The sequence below is a fragment of the Delphinapterus leucas genome, chromosome 17 (assembly GCF_059928025.1).
Source record: "Delphinapterus leucas isolate spDelLeu-1000000601 "Yukka" chromosome 17, BTC_Dleu_Yukka2, whole genome shotgun sequence".
NCBI lineage: Eukaryota > Metazoa > Chordata > Mammalia > Artiodactyla > Monodontidae > Delphinapterus > Delphinapterus leucas.
The window spans coordinates 14,035,110-14,052,659 of NC_143145.1; the positions used below are offsets into that span (position 1 = coordinate 14,035,110).

General features: G+C 39.5%; 1 protein-coding gene across 2 annotated transcripts in view; it reads left to right on the forward strand.

Moving 5' to 3' along the window:
- Positions 1–17,016, forward strand: part of LOC111164403 (uncharacterized) — a 110,388-nt gene extending 93,372 nt beyond the window's left edge. The window contains exons 4-7 of one of the 2 annotated variants that reach the window (XR_016388307.1): positions 909–1,092; positions 8,782–8,871; positions 13,762–14,030; positions 16,254–17,016. Coding sequence is in view for 1 of the 2 variants with exons in the window: in XM_089898726.1 (XP_089754852.1) it covers positions 909–1,092; positions 8,782–8,871; positions 16,254–16,285 (306 nt within the window). In the remaining variant the exon portion in view is untranslated. The remainder of the gene's footprint in view (positions 1–908; positions 1,093–8,781; positions 8,872–13,761; positions 14,031–16,253) is intronic. The other variant, XM_089898726.1, reaches the window with a different exon arrangement.
- The last annotated feature ends 534 nt before the right edge of the window (positions 17,017–17,550 follow it).

The following is a 17,550-nucleotide window of genomic DNA, read 5'->3' on the forward strand; positions in this document are numbered from 1 at the left end:
TGTAATAATAAATTGCTCTTTTAAGCCCCTAAGTTTTAGGTGGTTTGTTAGCAGTAAGAGATAACTAAGAATGCTTGCTAATCTTGGTCATGCCTCTTAATCTGTCTGAGCCTCAGCTTCTCCAGCTGTCACAGAGAAGACACAAAATATTCATTCCTTTGCCATCTTTTATCCCAGGATGTGGCAGGGATTTTAGAGTTGTTTTGCCATTCTTACGCAACATCTTCAGAGGGAGGATGTTCTTCCTCTTGGTTTGACAGAGAAATAAGAAAGCAGAAGAATGCATTATTGAAGCACCAGAGTATTTCCCACCTCTTCTTTCCTAACATCAGCCTGAGTATCTCCTGTGCTGTCACCTCTATATAAAGAGGAGACCAGCTGCCTGAGCTCCAGCCAGCCTTTCATCCTAATGGAGATCTCAGAAGGAAAGACACATTGCACTCAAAAACCCTCCCTGGAATCATGTACCTTTCACACCTCTGGTCTTTGGATATTTGTGTGCTTTTTAAATGGATAATTTTTTCCCAAACCACAGTCAGTGTGAATACCAAAAAGAAAATTACAGACTATTTTGGAAATCCAAAAACTATGCATATCTAGGACTGTGACCATTATAGACACCTAGTATGCAATGAATTATAAATGGATACAGAAAAGGAGGATGCCTTGTTTCATTTTTATTGTCTTTATATTTCAAAAATCTCTATTTCTCAAAGAATGTTTGTGTAAACATATCACAGTCACCAGGGTGCTTGTTAAAAATGCAGATTCAATCTGATTCAATATGTGTCTGGAATCTGCTGGGAATTTGTATTTTGAACAAGAACACATAGTGATTACTAAGAACACTAAAATTGAAGAACCACACTCCTAAGTTCCCATGTTTCTTTCCATACTTGATTTGGGAGCAATTTAAATGGCTAAGACAGAAGAACAAAGAGACCCAAGCAAAAGGAGCTTCAAGACGGCGGAAGAGTAAGACACGGAGATCACCTTCCTCCCCACAGATACACCAGAAATACATCTACACGTGGAATAACTCCTACAGAACACCTACTGAATGCTGGCAGAAGACCTCAGACCTCCCAAAAGGTAAGAAACCCCCCACGTACCTGGGTAGGGCAAAAGAAAAAAGAATAAACAGAGACAAAAGAATAGGGATGGGGCCTGCGCCAGTGGGAGGCAGCTGTGAAGGAGGAAAGGTTTCCACACACTAGGAAGCCCCTTTGTGGGCGGAGACTGCGGGTGGCGGAGGAGGGAAGCTTCGGAGCCGCGGAGGAGAGTGCAGCAACAGGAGTGCAGAGAGCAAAATGGAGAGGCTCCCGCACAGAGGATCGGTGCCGACCAGCACTCACCAGCCCGAGAGGCTTGTCTGCTCCCCCGCCAGGGTGTGCGGGGCTGGGAGCTGAGGCTCAGGCTTCAGAGGTCGGATCGCAGGGAGAGGACTGGGGTTGGCGGCGTGAACACAGCCTGCAGGTGGTTAGTGCACCACGGCTGGCTGGGAGGGAGTCCTGGAAAAGTCTGCAGCTGCCAAAGAGGCAAGAGACTTTTTCTTCCCTCTTTGTTTCCTGGTGCGTGAGGAGAGGGGATTAAGAGCACTGCTTAAAGGAGCTCCAGAGACGGGCGCAAGCAGCGGCTAAAAGCACAGACCCCAGAGACGGGCATGAGACGCTAAGGCTGCTGCTGCCACCACCAAGAAGCCTGTTTGCGAGCACAGGTCACTATCCACACCCCCCTTCCGGGGATCCTGTGCAGCCCGCCACTGCCAGGGTCCCGGGATACAGAGACAACTTCCCCGGGAGAACACACGGCGCGCCGCAGGCTGATGCAACGTCATGCCAGCCTCTGCCGCCGCCGCAGGCTCACCCCACATCCGCAACCCTCCCTCCACCTGGCCTGGGTGAGCCAGAGCCCCCGAAACCTGCAGCCTGTGAAAAGGAGACCCCAAACACAGTAAGATAAGCAAAATGAGAAGACAGAGAAACACACAGCAGATGAAGGAGCAAGGTAAAAACCCACCAGACCTAACAAATGAAGAGGAAATAGGCAGTCTACCTGAAAAAGAATTCAGAAAAATGATAGTAAAGATGATCCAAAATCTTGGAAATAGAATGGAGAAAATACAAGAAACGTTTAACAAGGACCTAGAAGAACTTAAGAGCAAACAAACAGTGATGAACAACACAATAAATGAAACTAAAAAATTCTCTAGAAGGGATCAATAGCAGAATAACTGAGGCAGAGGAACGGATAAGTGACCTGGAAGATAAAACAGTGGAAATAACTACTGCAGAGCAGAATAAAGAAAACAGAATGAAAAGAATTGAGGACATTCTCAGAGACCTCTGGGACAACATTAAACACACCAACATTCGAATTATGGGGTCCCAGAAGAAGAAGAGAAAAAGAAAGGGACTGAGAAAATATTTGAAGAGATTATAGTTGAGAACTTCTCTAATATGGGAGAGGAAAAAGTTAATCAAGTCCAGGAAACACAAAGAGTCCCATACAGGATAAATCCAAGGAGAAACAGGCCAAGACGCATATTAATCAAACTATCAAAAATTAAATACAAAGAAAAAATATTAAAAGCAGCAAGGGAAAAACAACAAATAACACACAAGGGAATACCCATAAGGTTAACAGCTGATCTTTCAGCAGAAACTCTGCAAGCCAGAAAGGAGTGGCAGGACATATTTAAAGTGATGAAGGAGAAAAACCTACTACCAAGATTACTCAACCCAAAAAGGATCTCATTCAGATTTGATGGAGAAATTAAAACCTTTATAGACAATCAAAAGCTAAGAGAATTCAGCACCACCAAACCAGATTTACAACAAATGCTAAAGGAACTTCTCTAGGCAGGAAACACAAGAGAAGGAAAACACCTACAATAACAAACCCAAAACAATTAAGAAAATGGTAATAGGAACATACATATCAATAATTACCGTAAATGTAAATGGATTAAATGCTCCACCCAAAAGATATAGATTGGCTGAATAAATACAAAAACAATACCCATATATATACTGTCTACAAAAGACCCACTTCACACCTAGGGACACATACAGACTGAAAGTGAGGGTATGGAAAAAGATATTCCATGAAAATGGAAATCAAAAGAAAGCTGGAGTAGCAATTCTCACATCAGACAAAATAGACTTTAAAGCAAAGACTATTATAAGAGACAAAGAAGGGCACTACATAATGATCAAGGGATCAATCCAAGAAGATAGAACAATTGTAAATATTTATGCACCCAACATAGGAGCACCTCAATACATAAGGCAAATACTAACAGCCATAAAAGGGGAAATCGACAGGAACACAATCATAGTAGGGGACTATAACACCCCACTTTCACCAATGGACAGATCATCCAAAATGAAAATAGATAAGGAAACACAAGCTTTAAATGATACATTAAACAAGATGGACTTAATGGATATTTATCGGACATTCCATCCAAAAAAACAGATTACACATTCTTTTCAAGTGCTCATGGAACATTCTCCAGGATAGATCATATCTTGGGTCACAAATCAAGCCTTGGTAAATTTTAAAAATTGAAATCGTATCCAGTATCTTTTTCAACCACAAAGCTATGAGACTAGATATCAATTACAGGAAAAAAAACCTGTAAAAAATACAAACACATGGAGGCTAAACAACACACTACTTAATAACCAAGAGATCACTGAAGAAATCAAGAGGAAATCAAAAAATACCTAGAAACAAATGACAATGAAAACACGACAACCCAAAACCTATGGGATACAACAAAAGCAGTTCTAAGATGGAAGTTTATAGCAATACAATCCTACCTCAAGAAACAAGAAACATCTTAAATAAACAACCTAACCTTACACCTAAAGCAATTAGAGAAAGAACAAAAAAACCCCAAAGTTAGCAGAAGGAAAGAAATCATAAAGATCAGATCAGAAATAAATGAAAAAGAAATGAAGGAAATGATAGCAAAGATCAATAAAACTAAAAGCTGGTTCTTTGAGAAAATAAACAAAATTGATGAACCGTTAGCCAGATTCATCAAGAAAAAAAGGGAGAAGACTCAAATCAATAGAATTAGAAATGAAAAAGGAGAAGTAACAACTGACACTGCAGAAACACAAAGGATCATGAGAGATTACTACAAGCAACTCTATGCCAATAAAATGGACAACCTGGAAGAAATGGACAAATTCTTAGAAATGCACAACCTTCCAAGACTGAACCAGGAAGAAATAGAAAATATGAACAGACCAATCACAAGCAATGAAATTGAAACTGTGATTAAAAATCTTCCAACAAACAAAAGCCCAGGACCAGATGGCTTCACAGGTGAATTCTGTCAAACATTTAGAGAAGAGCTAACACCTATCCTTCTCAAACTCCTCCAAAATAGAGCAGAAGGAGGAACACTCCCAAACTCATTCTACGAGGCCACCATCACCCTGATACCAAAACCAGACAAAGATGCCACAAAGAAAGAAAACTACAGGCCAATATCACTGTTAAACATAGATGCAAAAATCCTCAACACAATACCAGCAAACAGGATCCAACAGCACATTAAAAGGATCATATACCATGATCAAGTGGGGTTTATCCCAGGAATGCAAGGATTCTTCAATATACGCAAATAGAACAATGTGATACACCATATTTAAAAAATGAAGGAGAAAAACCATATGAACATCTCAATAGATGCCAAAAAATCTTTCGACAAAATTCAACACCCATTTATGATAAAAACCTTCCAGACAGTAGGCATAGAGGGAACTTTCCTCAATATAATAAAGGCCATATATGACAAACCCACAGCCAACATCGTCCTCAATGGTGAAAAACTGAAACCATTTCCACTAGGGTCAGGAAGAAGACAAGGTTGCCCACTCTCACCACTATATTCAACATAGTTTTGGAAGTTTTAGCCACAGCAATCAGAGAAGAAAAGGAAATAAAAGGAATCCAAATTGGAAAAGAAGAAGTAAGACTGTCACTGTTTGCAGATGACATGATACTAAACATAGAGAATCCTAAAGATGCTACCAGAGAACTACTAGAGCTAATCAGTGAATTTGGTAAAGTACCAGGATACAAAATTAATGCACAGAAATCTCTTGCATTCCTATACACGAATGATGAAAAATCTGAAAGTGAAATTAAGAAAACACTCCCATTTACCACTGCAACAAAAAGAATAAAATATCTAGGAATGAACCTACCTAAGGAGACAAAAGACCTGTATGCAGAAAACTATAAGACACTGATGAAAGAAATTAAAGATGATACAAATAAATGGAGAGATATACCATGTTCTTGGATTGGAAGAATCAACATTGCGAAAATGACTCTGTTACCCAAAGCAATCTACAGATTCAATGCAATCCCTATCAAACTACCAATGGCATTTTTCACAGAACTAGAACAAAAAAATTCACAATTTGTTTGGAAGCACAAAAGACCCTGAATAGCCAAAGCAATCTTGAGAAAGAAAAACGGAGGCTGGGGGAATCAGGCTCCCTGACTTCAGACTATACTACAAAGCTACAAGACAGTATGGTAATCAAGACAGTATGGTACTGGCACAAAAACAGAAATATAGATCAATGGAACAGGTTAGAAAGCCCAGAGATAAACTCACGCACATATGGTCACCTTATCTTTGATAAACGAGGGAAGAATATACAGTGGAGAAAAGACAGTCTCTTCAATAAGTGGTGCTGGGAAAACTGGACAGCTACATGTAAAAGAATGAAATTAGAACACTCCCTAACACCACACACAAAAATAAACTCAAAATGGATTAAATGTAAGGCCAGGCACTATAAAACTCTTAGAGGAAAACATAGGCAGAACACTCTATGATGTAAATAACAGCAACATCCTTTTTGACCCACCTCCTAGAAAAATGGAAATAAAAACAAAAATAAACAAATGGGACCTAATGAAACTTAAAAGCTTTTGCACAGCAAAGGAAACCATAAATAAGATGAAAAGGTAACCCTCAGAATGGAAGAAAATATTTGCAAATGAAGCAACTGACAAAAGATTAATCTCCAAAATTTACAAGCAGTTCATGCAGCTCAATATCAAAAAAAAAAAAAAAACCCAATCCAAAAATGGGCAGAAGACCTAAATAGACATTTCTCCAAAGAAGTTATACAGATTGCCAACAAACACATGGAAGAATGTTCAACATCATTAATCTTTGGAGAAATGCAAATCAAAACTACAATGAGATATCATCTCACACCAGTCAGAATGGCCATCATCAAAAAATATACAAACAATAAATGCTGGAGAGGATGTGGAGAAAAGGAAACCCTCTTGCACTGTTGGTGGAAATGTAAATTGATACAGCCACTATGGAGAACAGTATGGAGGTTCCTTAAAAAGCTAAAAATAGAACTACCATACAACCCAGCAATTCCACTACTGGGCATATACTCTGAGAAAACCATAATTCAAAAAGAGTCATGTACCAAAATGTTCATTGCAGTTCTATTTACAATATCCTGGACATGGAAGCAACCTAAGTGTCCATTGACAGATGAATGGATAAATAAGATGTGGCACATATATACAATGGAATATTACTCAGCCATAAAAAGAAACGAAAGTGAGTTATTTGTAGTGAGGTGGATGGACCTAGAGTCTGTCATACAGAGTGAAGTAAGTCAGAAAGAGAAAAACAAGTACCGTATGCTAACACATATATATGGAATCTAAAAAAAAAAAAAATGGTCATGAAGAACCTAGGGGCAAGACGGGAATAAAGAGGCAGACACACTAAAAAATGGACTTGAGGATACGGGGAGGGGGAAGGGTAAACTGGGACAAAGTGAAAGAGTGGCATGGACGTATATACACTACCAAATGTAAAATAGATAGCTAGTGGGAAACAGCCGCATCGCACAGGGAGATCAGCTCGGTGCTTTGTGACCACCTAGAGGGGTGGGATAGGGAGGGTGCGAGGGAGGGAGATGCAAGAGGGAAGAGATATGGGGACACATGTATATATATGTATATATAACAGATTCACTTTGTTATAAAGCAGAAACTAACACACCATTTTAAAGCAATTATACTCCAATAAAGATGTTAAAAAAAAAAAAGAGAGAGAGACCCCAGCAAAATTTATAAATTCTGTTGCCTTGCATACCTCTTTACAGAATTAATCATGTCTACTTACTTCTGGTCTTAAGGGTATAAGCACTACAGATGTTTCACTGATTTTTTTTGCTTAATCTATCCAAATGTAAAACAAAAATGAGAATACCTTATAATTTCCAAGGCTTCAGTAGTGTTAATTTAAAGTCATGGAGAGAATGTAATGGTAAAGAGTAATTACTTCCTTTCCAGGTAAAACAGCATGAGAACTCCTTTGAGTTGACCAGATTCTCTAAGTGAAAGAGCATAAGATTTAGAGGACAAGCTTGAGTAAATCAATTAACCCCATTTTCCTCATCTGTTAAGGGAATATCTATAAGGGATTACATAGGGTCTCCATATGGCACAACTCAATTGTAGTCTATGTGCAGTGTACAACTTGAACATCTGTACATAGAAGTCCTATGAGTGAGCAATGAAGACTTGCCATATACTGTAGGGATAGTACAGGATTCTTACATGAAGTGGTGATAGGATGGAAAAATAAAGCTTTATTTGGATCTATAAAGCAGGAACCTGAGAAAGAGAATGTGTAGATATAAAATTGTTTGATTGAAGCTATTGCTCAGATTCAATAAGATAGTTGATCAGCCCAAAAATATACATGTGTGCACAATTCAGACATCCACAAACACACACATTGTAGAGGACACTTAAGGTTCCCTGCCCGTATTTTGATTATATTCTCTTTTCTTCTGGAAAATTCCTGATTTCCATTTGTGGACAGAGCTACTGTTCCTCCATCTCAGGATATGTGGTATTGTAGGGCTCCTTATTCAGCTACAAGGATGGAAAACATAACCCATGCCTTTATAAACGTAAAACATAACCCAATCAGCACACAACCTTTCCTTGGGGATAAGAGGGGTATATGACCCAAGCTGGGCCAGTCAGAGTCGATCTCAGAACTCATACAAGTGCTCCTGGCTAAGGCTCTGGCTCTCCTCTGCTAGACTTGAACTGAAATGGGATGAGGCAGAGGTTGTCGCTGCCATTAGATACTAGGAAAGGTGAGCCAGGGACTACTCAGGAATAAGGGGAGCAACTCAGCAGACTTTTCAGCTACATAAACCTGTCAATGCCCCTTTATGTTTTTGCTTCGGCCAGCGTGAATGATTTTACCATCACAAAATGAATACTATGCACAGCAAACAGATCCACTGTTTGACTGACACATACCAGGGTTTTACTTTGTCTGCTGTTTGCCTCTCTGTTAGTTTTTATTACACTGATACATCAAGTTTAATGACAGTGACTATCTAATTTATCTTCCAAACCAGGACATTTTGGAGAGTGAAAGGGACACTCTTTATGATTATGTCAGGACAAAAGCATAGTCCAAGACAAACCAGGATATATGATCATCCTAATTTTGACCGAACAGTCAGATTGCTGATAATTTGAAGATACAACCAGAGTGAAATTTTTTAAAGTGGTTTGCTTTACAACGCATGGCATTCCTGACACTTAGAACAATGTCCAGCACAAAGTCAATACTCAATATTTATTTAATGAGTAAAGTATTTCAAAAACATTTCAGTATATTCATTCATGTATTTCTTCAACAAATACTTGACTAAACTTTACATGCTATCATTGTTCTAGGTACTGAAGATACAGATGTGAGCAAGATAGATAAGGACCCTACCCTCCTGGAGTTTTTATTCTTGGGGAGAGAGACCAGGCAATACACAAGTAAGTAAACAAGTACTTTCTGGTATGGGGTATGTGCCATGGGAGAAATGAAACAAGAGTGGCATCTGGGGAAAGAGAGACATTTTCAGGTATTATGATCAGGAGTATCTCTCTGAAAGTTGACGTTTGAACTGAAACCAAGCCAAAGGCAAAGAGTGAGAGGATCTTCCTACAGCAAAAATCATTTCTCTCTCTGCTATTTTGCACCACTCTCCAGCTCACAAGTCACAGCATGACCCACAAGATCATGCAGTGCTCAGTACTCTAGGAGGTGCCAAACTGGTTGAGGAGGAAAAGCATAGACCCAGACACAGAGTGAGTGCCATAAGCATCTCAAGGTGGGAGAATTTAGAGCATCCTAGAATTGAGGGTGGGCATGGGGAGGGACTTCATCTAGGAGGAAGTGAGATTTAGGTTTAGGGAGTAGAGAAGTGGTTCAAGGCTCTGGGATCAGGCTCAGGGATCAGGTCCTAAGTTTGAATCCTGACTCTTCTGTTTATCGGCTTTGTGACCTTGAGCAGATAATCTGTGGGAGATTCACTATCTCATCTCTAAGACTAGGACAGTAATAATAGTATCCTAATATGTACTCAGGACTTAGCACAACATCTGATAAACAGTAAGTGTTCAGTGAATAGTAGCTATTATTATTAAATAGTGACGAGAAAATAACAATTTAAATATGTTCGAGAATACAAAAAGAAATAAGATGCTGGCCTTTCCCTTCAGGAATCTCATTATGTACTCACAGTAATGGAAGTTCTCAAAGCTCATACTGAATGTCAGATCTCTGAAGGCTTAATGGAGGTGTTCTGCCATGAAACCAAATAATGGTAATTTTTTCCAATTATCAGGAAAAAAATTAGTTTAGAATCACATTTTTTCCAATTTCAAGCTTTCTTCCCAGATATTTTTCTTAAACGTTGGACATCTGCTACCTAAAGTACTGGCAGATGAAAAAATAAGTGAACAAGCAGCAGACAAATATTAGCAGAACAACTCAGAAACAGCCAATCACATTTAGACCAACAGCTTGTTCCTTTCATGGACATGTGTACTCAAGGTGGTGGTTTTTAAATCATGCGCAGATTGTCATATTGTCTGGAAGTAGAACTGTTCCTATTACATATACCAGCATTAAATATATCAATAAGTATTTCATGACATTCTTCAAAGAGTGCCATGCTTTCCAGATGCTCTATCTCCTAAACAAGTTTGAGAATCACTCTATAGAAAAGTTCAAAGCCCTTGAAAGAAGGTTTCTAATTTATTCTCCCACCCTCCTAAAAGCTGGGAATATGGCAGAGGTGTAAGAGTGACCAAAAAAAAAAAAAAAAAAAGTAAAAGAAAGAGACTAGGATACTGTTATCTTCTTGAAGAAGAAAGAAAGACCCAGGAGATGGTTGTTGATTTACCCAAGGTCACTCAGTAAGTTTACAAAGGAAGTAAAACCAAGAATGACATCTCAGGGAGGAATAGTTCATACAAGTCTCTGTTATGTGCATAAAAATCACTGAGCCTCCCAAGAGCAATGATAATGAACAGTGTGATTTAGGAATTCTGACTTCAACATATATTGACGTTTTTAGTCCCAGAGGCACAGTAACTAAAGTGATCTCAAAGCAGTGGTTAGAAAGTGTCTGGTTCTTTTAATGAGTGACACCCCAGATGACCACTAATCCCCCCGTTGCACTCTGCATATCCATCTAGGCCACCGTGTCTTTGATTACACTAGAGAGTCCTCTCCATCAGTTATAACTAGTGCCAAGCTCAAATGCTGCTTATTCCATGAAGTCTATGGTTGGAAGCTCTCCCTGCTCCAAACGTCTTTAGTGATGGCTTTTACCAGTTTTCTAATAAGAGTCACATGAGAAATACCTTTATATGCCTACATTCACTTTTTGTTGCTGCTATTAAAAACTACCACAAGTTTAGTGGCTTAAAATAGCACAAAGTTATTGTCTTACAGTTCTGGAGGGTTAGAAGCCCTCCAGACGGGTTTCCCTGCGTCAAAATCAAGGTGTCAACGGGCTGTGTTTTTTCTGGAAGCTCTGGGAAAGATTCCACTTCCTTGACTTTTCCGTCTTCTAGAGGCTGCCTGCATTCCTTAGCTCATGGATCCTTTCCTCCACCTTCAAAGTCAGCCATGTGGCATCTCTCTGACTCTGCTTCCAACATCACATCTCCTTTTCTGATTAAAGCTAGAAAATGGTCTCATGTTTTTAAAGACCCAGGTAATTATATTGGGCTTACCAGGATAATTCAGGGTAATATCTCAGCCTCAATGCCTTTAATTTAGTCACCTTTTCAACATCCTCTCACATATAAAGAAACATATTCACCAGTTCTGAGACTAGGGGTGTGAACATCTTTGAGGAGCCATTATTCAACCTACCACAGTACTCTGCCTTTAGCCCAAAAGATTCATGTCCGTGCCACATGCAAAGTACATTTACTTCATCCCAAATTCTCCAAAAGCCTCAACACATTACAGGATCAACTCAAAGTTTAAAACCTCATATAAATCAAATCAGCTCAAAGGTCCCAAATCTCAGTATCTAAATTATGTAAATTAGGCAAGGGTGAGATTCTGAGTATAATTCATCCTAGGGCGTAATTCCTCTCCATCTGCCGACCTGTGAAACTCAAGAAATAAGTTATCTACTCTCAAAGGCAATGCTGGGACTGACATCAAATGACAGTTATAGGCATTCTTGTTCAAAAAGGGAAGAAATTGAAAGGCAAAAAATAGTCAAGCAATTTTGAAATCCAGGCAGGAAGGTTCCATTAGGTTTCAAGGCCTGTGAATAGTTTTCTGAGGCATGTGGCTCCTCCCTCTGGGCTCAAGGCTCCCTCCTCTGGACCCATAGCTCTACCCTCTGAACATGAGGTTCTATCCCCTGAGTTTCCTTACTTTTTCATGAAAGGTAGCACTTGCTTGCAGCCGAGTAGTTTTATCAGCTTGTTTCCTGCCAGTAGACTGTAGAAGGCTGACAGCTTTCTTTCATTTAGTACTCTCTTTCAGTCGAAGCTGACAGTGTTTATGATGATATAAAATTCTCAGGAACTTTGTAGGTCTTCTGTGTATGTCATGGGGATTCACACACAAGTCCCATCTGTTCTCAGGTCCTCTGAAACCTAGCCAAGTTCTAATCCCCTCCTTCTATTCCAATAAAAACAGATTCAGCCCAGGGATGGGGCTCAAAGTCCCCTCAGGGGCTTCCCTGGTGGTGCAGTGGTTGAGAGTCCGCCTGCCGATGCAGGGGACGCGGGTTTGTGCCCCGGTCAGGGAGGATCCCACATGCCACGGAGCGGCTGGGCCCGTGAGCCATGGCCACTGAGCCTGCGCGTCCGGAGCCTGTGCTCCGCAACGGGAGAGGCCGCGGCAGTGAGAGGCCCGCGTACCGCAAAAAAAAAAAAAAAAAAAGTCCCCTCAGGAGTATCTACCATTGTCCAAATCTTTTGTTTTCCTTTGGGATATGTATTATGGCAGGGGAGAAAAACTATTTTTATACCAACCTTCATTCATAACCTACTGTTACCTATGGAATAAAAATTTATACTTCATGAGTCCTCGGAGCTCTTTGACTTTTGATACTCAAAGCCAGGGTTTTAGCCTGGAAGAAAACTGCTGCTGTCTCCAAAAGCATGGCCCCTGCAACTAAAAGCCTTGGTCATGTGTGTTTAAAAGTCCATTTAGCTGCTCACCTGACTTTATCATTCCCGTCAGTGTATTTAGAGAGTTCTCATTGACTCCTGCATGGAAGAAAAATACTGAACAAAGAGAGCCCAGCCAAATGATTATTACATCTGTTAATAGTCATATTATACACTGAAATATGTTACATGGTTCAATTCTTTTGATGATTCTCAAGGGATTACTATTCCTGGTTTCTCATTGAAGAAATAGATACACACAGCATGAACTATTTGCCTACGTCACACTGCTTAAAAGTGTCGAAGTGTATATTCAAAACTCAGCCTGTCTAACTTCAAAATGGAGCTAGACAAGCAATTCTTACAAATGTCCGAGGCACATAATCCTGCCAGCCTTCAATCTCCACATTTGTCAAATGGAAATATTGTTTATAATTCCTCATCCACAATTCCAGAATCTAAAAAGCTTTAAAAACTAAAAGTATTGTTGGTATTGTTCACAAGTTTGGGGCCAAAATAAGACCTGAACTGCCATTTGATGCCAGTTTTGTCTCCGTGCTTCTATCACTTACATACACCTCTGCTGCTAGCTGACGTTTTTGTTGCATTTTGTGTGTGTGTGTGTGTGTGTGCTCGCACGTGCATGAGCAGTCTCTTTGCTGTGAGTCATGGAGCGACCATCGCATGTAATATAATTCAATAACTCTTTGTGAACAGTGAGAAACAGTGATTTTACCCTGAAGATTTTTCACTCAGAATTCAACTAATTGACTGTGATAATTAGCAGAAATGTAGCTCTCTATTGCTCACCTGGAAGCAGAATAACTAGAATATTATAGGCAGGTACTCCTGCCAATGCCACACACATGCAAGTCCAGCAGTCATCTTTATTAGCACGCGGTTTCTATCAGCTATATGAAAGCCATAATTTTTTTAAGCCTCACTTTGGTTTCACTGAACCTTCCTATGAGCCTCCTGGGTTAAGCCCTAACTGCTGCAAAGAGGCCCAAGACAAGAAACTGAGGAGACCCCAGGAGAGCAGGGTCTCAATCTATTTTTTAAACCATGCCCTCTTTGTATAAAAAGGAACCACTCTTTTCCTTCCTAATCCAACATCTTGAGTTAAATTATAGAGTGGATAAAGCCAATGGTAAAATAGTATATGTTTGTTCATAAAATCAAATCAAAGAAACTATGTGCTTTTTCAAACTTGGCTCTCTCTACCTTCCCCAGGCATGGCTGAGAATCACAGATCTGGAAGGAAAGGACTATATCAGATCTTTTAGCTTTTTCAATCTGGATGCACAGAGGAGCCATGAGGCAGGGAGACAACTCAGGCTTTGGTGGTGGGCAGATCTGGATCCAAGTTCCACCAGCTCTGCGCTTGAGAACATGTATCATCTAAGGAAAGTTGTCCAACCTCTCTGATCCCAGTTTTCATGTTTCCAAAATGAAGAAAACAGCTAACACTCACTTGTGGTTTGTCGTGAAGATTGAATGGGGTATGTGAATTTTTATATGAGATAGCTAATGTCGTGAGGCTTTTCTACGTACAGGGGCTTGTCAAGTGCTTTACAAGCTCATCTACTCCTCTCAATAACCCTATGAGGTAGATACTGCTTTCCCATTTTACATGAGAGAAAATCGAGGCTTCAAGAAATTAAGTTCCTTACCCAAATTTCTCCAGTTATTAAATGACCGAGAAGGGACTTAAACCCAGAGCTGTCAGACCCCATGAGAAATGTTTTGCACCGTTATGTTATATGCCTCCCAACAGGTATGTTGGCTCCCTTCCCTTTGTCAGCAACACTACTACTTATACTAAGACCCACCACACTACTATTATTTCTACAAAGACAAGTATCTTAGTCTGCTTGGGCTGCCATAACAAAATACCATAGACTGGGTGACTTAAACAACAGAAGTTTATTTTCTCAAGTTCTGGAGGCTAGAAGTCTAAGATAAAAATTCTAGTCCATTTGGCTTCTGGTGAGAGCTTTCTTCATGGCTTGCAGACAGCTAGCCTCTCATTCTGTCTTCATGTGGCCTTTCCTTGGTGTATGCATGCAGGGGGAGAGAGAGAGAGAGAGAGAGAGGGAGGGAGGGAGGGAGGGAGGGAGGGAGGGAGGGAGGGAGGGAGAGAGAAAGAGAGAGAGAGGGAGAGAGATACAGAGAGAAGGCACGCTCGTGTCTTTTCTTATTTGGAGACTAATCCAATTAGATCAGGGCCCCATCAGTATAACCTCATTTAACCCTAATTACTTCCTTAGGTGCCCCATCTCTAGATACAGCCACACTGGGTGTTAGGGCTCCAACATACGAATTTGCAGTGGACATAAACCTTCAGTCCATAACAGCAAGGATATTGGATTTGTTCACTATTCTACCCCCAGTGCTTAGAACTATCTGGCACAGAGTTGGCACTCAGCAAATATTGGTTGAATGTATGTGTTAATAAATGAATAAACACAAAATGAACTTGAATTAATATAGGACACTGATTCTAAACCTTTTCACCAGAAGGGATTCATTTTATTGATTTCTTCCCATGAGGCTTGTGCTTTGATAAATGCCATCTTCCAAGTTGATACTAGTAACAAATTGGCTTTTCCCCTGTTTAATTAATCAAAGACAGATAAATTGCTAACCAGTACTTCTAATCAGCATGAAATATGTAAGCACTGTAACCAGCCTGAGTTGTTTAATTCTAGGCTAAAATAGACAATGACCTGTTGGCGTGGGTGCCCTGACTGCAAGCAAGTTAACAATTACTCCCAAGATTTCAAAATTGCAAAGTTAGTTTATCAACCTGTAGGGATCTGGGGACCTCAGTTTGGGAAACACTCCCTTAGTGTGATCCATGTCATACAACAAAGTGGCATCTTATCAAAGTTTGGGTTCCAATGTGAGTGATTAAGTAAACACATGCATTTAATCAAAATTATCTTTGAAAATCCATTAAATCACCCAGACTCTAGGTTTTGTACATGGCTTCTGCAGTAATAAGTGTCTATAAATTTGCAGTATATGCAGTAATATGCAGTACATAATCAAGTATTTTTATGCAAACCATAATTGAATATATGGTATATAATTATGTGTAATTGAATATCCAGTATACATATATGATTGGGTTGGTAAGTTAGGTGTACACATGATGTGACTCCAACATAATATTGTCATATGTACAAAATAATACATACAGTAAATATTTATATTATAAAGAATAATTAAATAAATACTTCTAACCAGATTTAGGAACACTGCCAAGAGTTTTAAATCCCTATGTTGCCCTCCCTCCTGACACTCCTCTACCTACTCTCCCCTAGCTTAATACTGTCCTGCATTTTGCTTTGTTTTTCAACTTTACCACGTGTCTGTATTACTAAACAATACATCGCTTAGTTTTGTGTATATCTGAGCTTTATATAAATGGTATCATATGGTATGTATTCCTGTGTAATTTACATTATGTAAATGTTTTTACCCAACATTATGTTTCTGTTTCTGTGCATACGGCTGTAGTTCATTCATTTTCACTGCTCTATAGAAAGTAATTTTTCGACTTAAGGTGTATCTTTTCCTGAATTTAGTTGTTTTTATCTAATTTAGTCATGTAATACAAATGCATCAATATAGAAAACTAACACTAATGTTGCAACAAACAACCCCCAATCTGAGTGGCGTTAACAAAATAAAAAATTTATTTTCTGTTCACATCACAGGCCAGAGTGAGCAGGCAACTCTGCTAGACTAATCTCCTCCTAAAAGTAACTCAGGAATCCAGGCTCCTTTCATCTTTGACACCAAGATCTTCAACATTGACCTTCTGGTAGCCATGGAAAAGGAGGGAACAAGAAAGACCTCTTAGGGTTCAGGAGAGGCTGAGAAGTACTTTCTGTATGCCCAGAAAAGGAAATGGATATGCTATAAAAGTGTTCACTGAGCTTAGGATCAGAGGTTTGGCGTGAATAAAATTTGAAAGTTCTCTAATCTAACTCCCTTGGTTTTATCATTCAGTGAATATTTTTTTAGCACCAACTATATGCCAGGTAATGGTCTAGTGACATCTATAGCACCTTTGATGAAGAGCTGCCCATCCCCTGCTTCAACACTCCCCAAGACAGGATGCTCACTGGCCCCAAGGGAGCAACTCCCATATTTGCACAGTTTGGACTGATTATGGACATGTCAAGCAGTTCCAATTAATGACAAGGACCAGGATGTGTCTCTCCTTATACACAAATGTAGAGGTTCCAAGATGACCCATAGGCTGGATTTGTTGAAAGGGTCACCAATGCTGAAGTTATCCATGACAATGACAGTAATTCTATATTTTGAACATGATACCCCACTGAATTTTCTCTCTTTTTCCTGTTCCAACAAATTGTCATATAGTGTTTTCCAAAGTTTGGATGTATTAGATGTCTCCAGATCCCAAAATAGTTGAGCCAGCTGGGCTTTGCCTTTACCCAACTGTTCCCCAGTTTTTCTCTGTACCCTGCCACACACACACACGCTCACACACATGCACATACATGTACACATGCGTACTGAGACCAATATATTGTTTTGTAATTGATGACATTTTCAACTCTGTTCTTTAAGGTTTCATAATACTTCCAATACCTAGCAATCTAGCACAAACACACACACAGATATTTCAAAGGCGTGTGTTTGATACTGTCAACAAACTCTGTAGAGGACAGGGACTTTTGTAGGAATACAGGTGTACATATTAAGGCCCAGATTTTCAAAATGGTACCAGCACAAATAAATCTCGTTCCCAGAAAGAAATGCTGAAACATTGTTCCACTCAAAAATACTTTGAACTCAGTGAATTCTAACTCCTGTGACTTATCTCTTCTGTTGCCCTTGAGTTTATAGTTTGACTATGAAATCAAATAACCATTTTGCATATATATATATATATATATATATATATATATATATATAAGCAAAATGTGTGTGTGTTTGTGTGTATAAAAACACACAAGCACAAACATCTCTTGGAAAATTTTT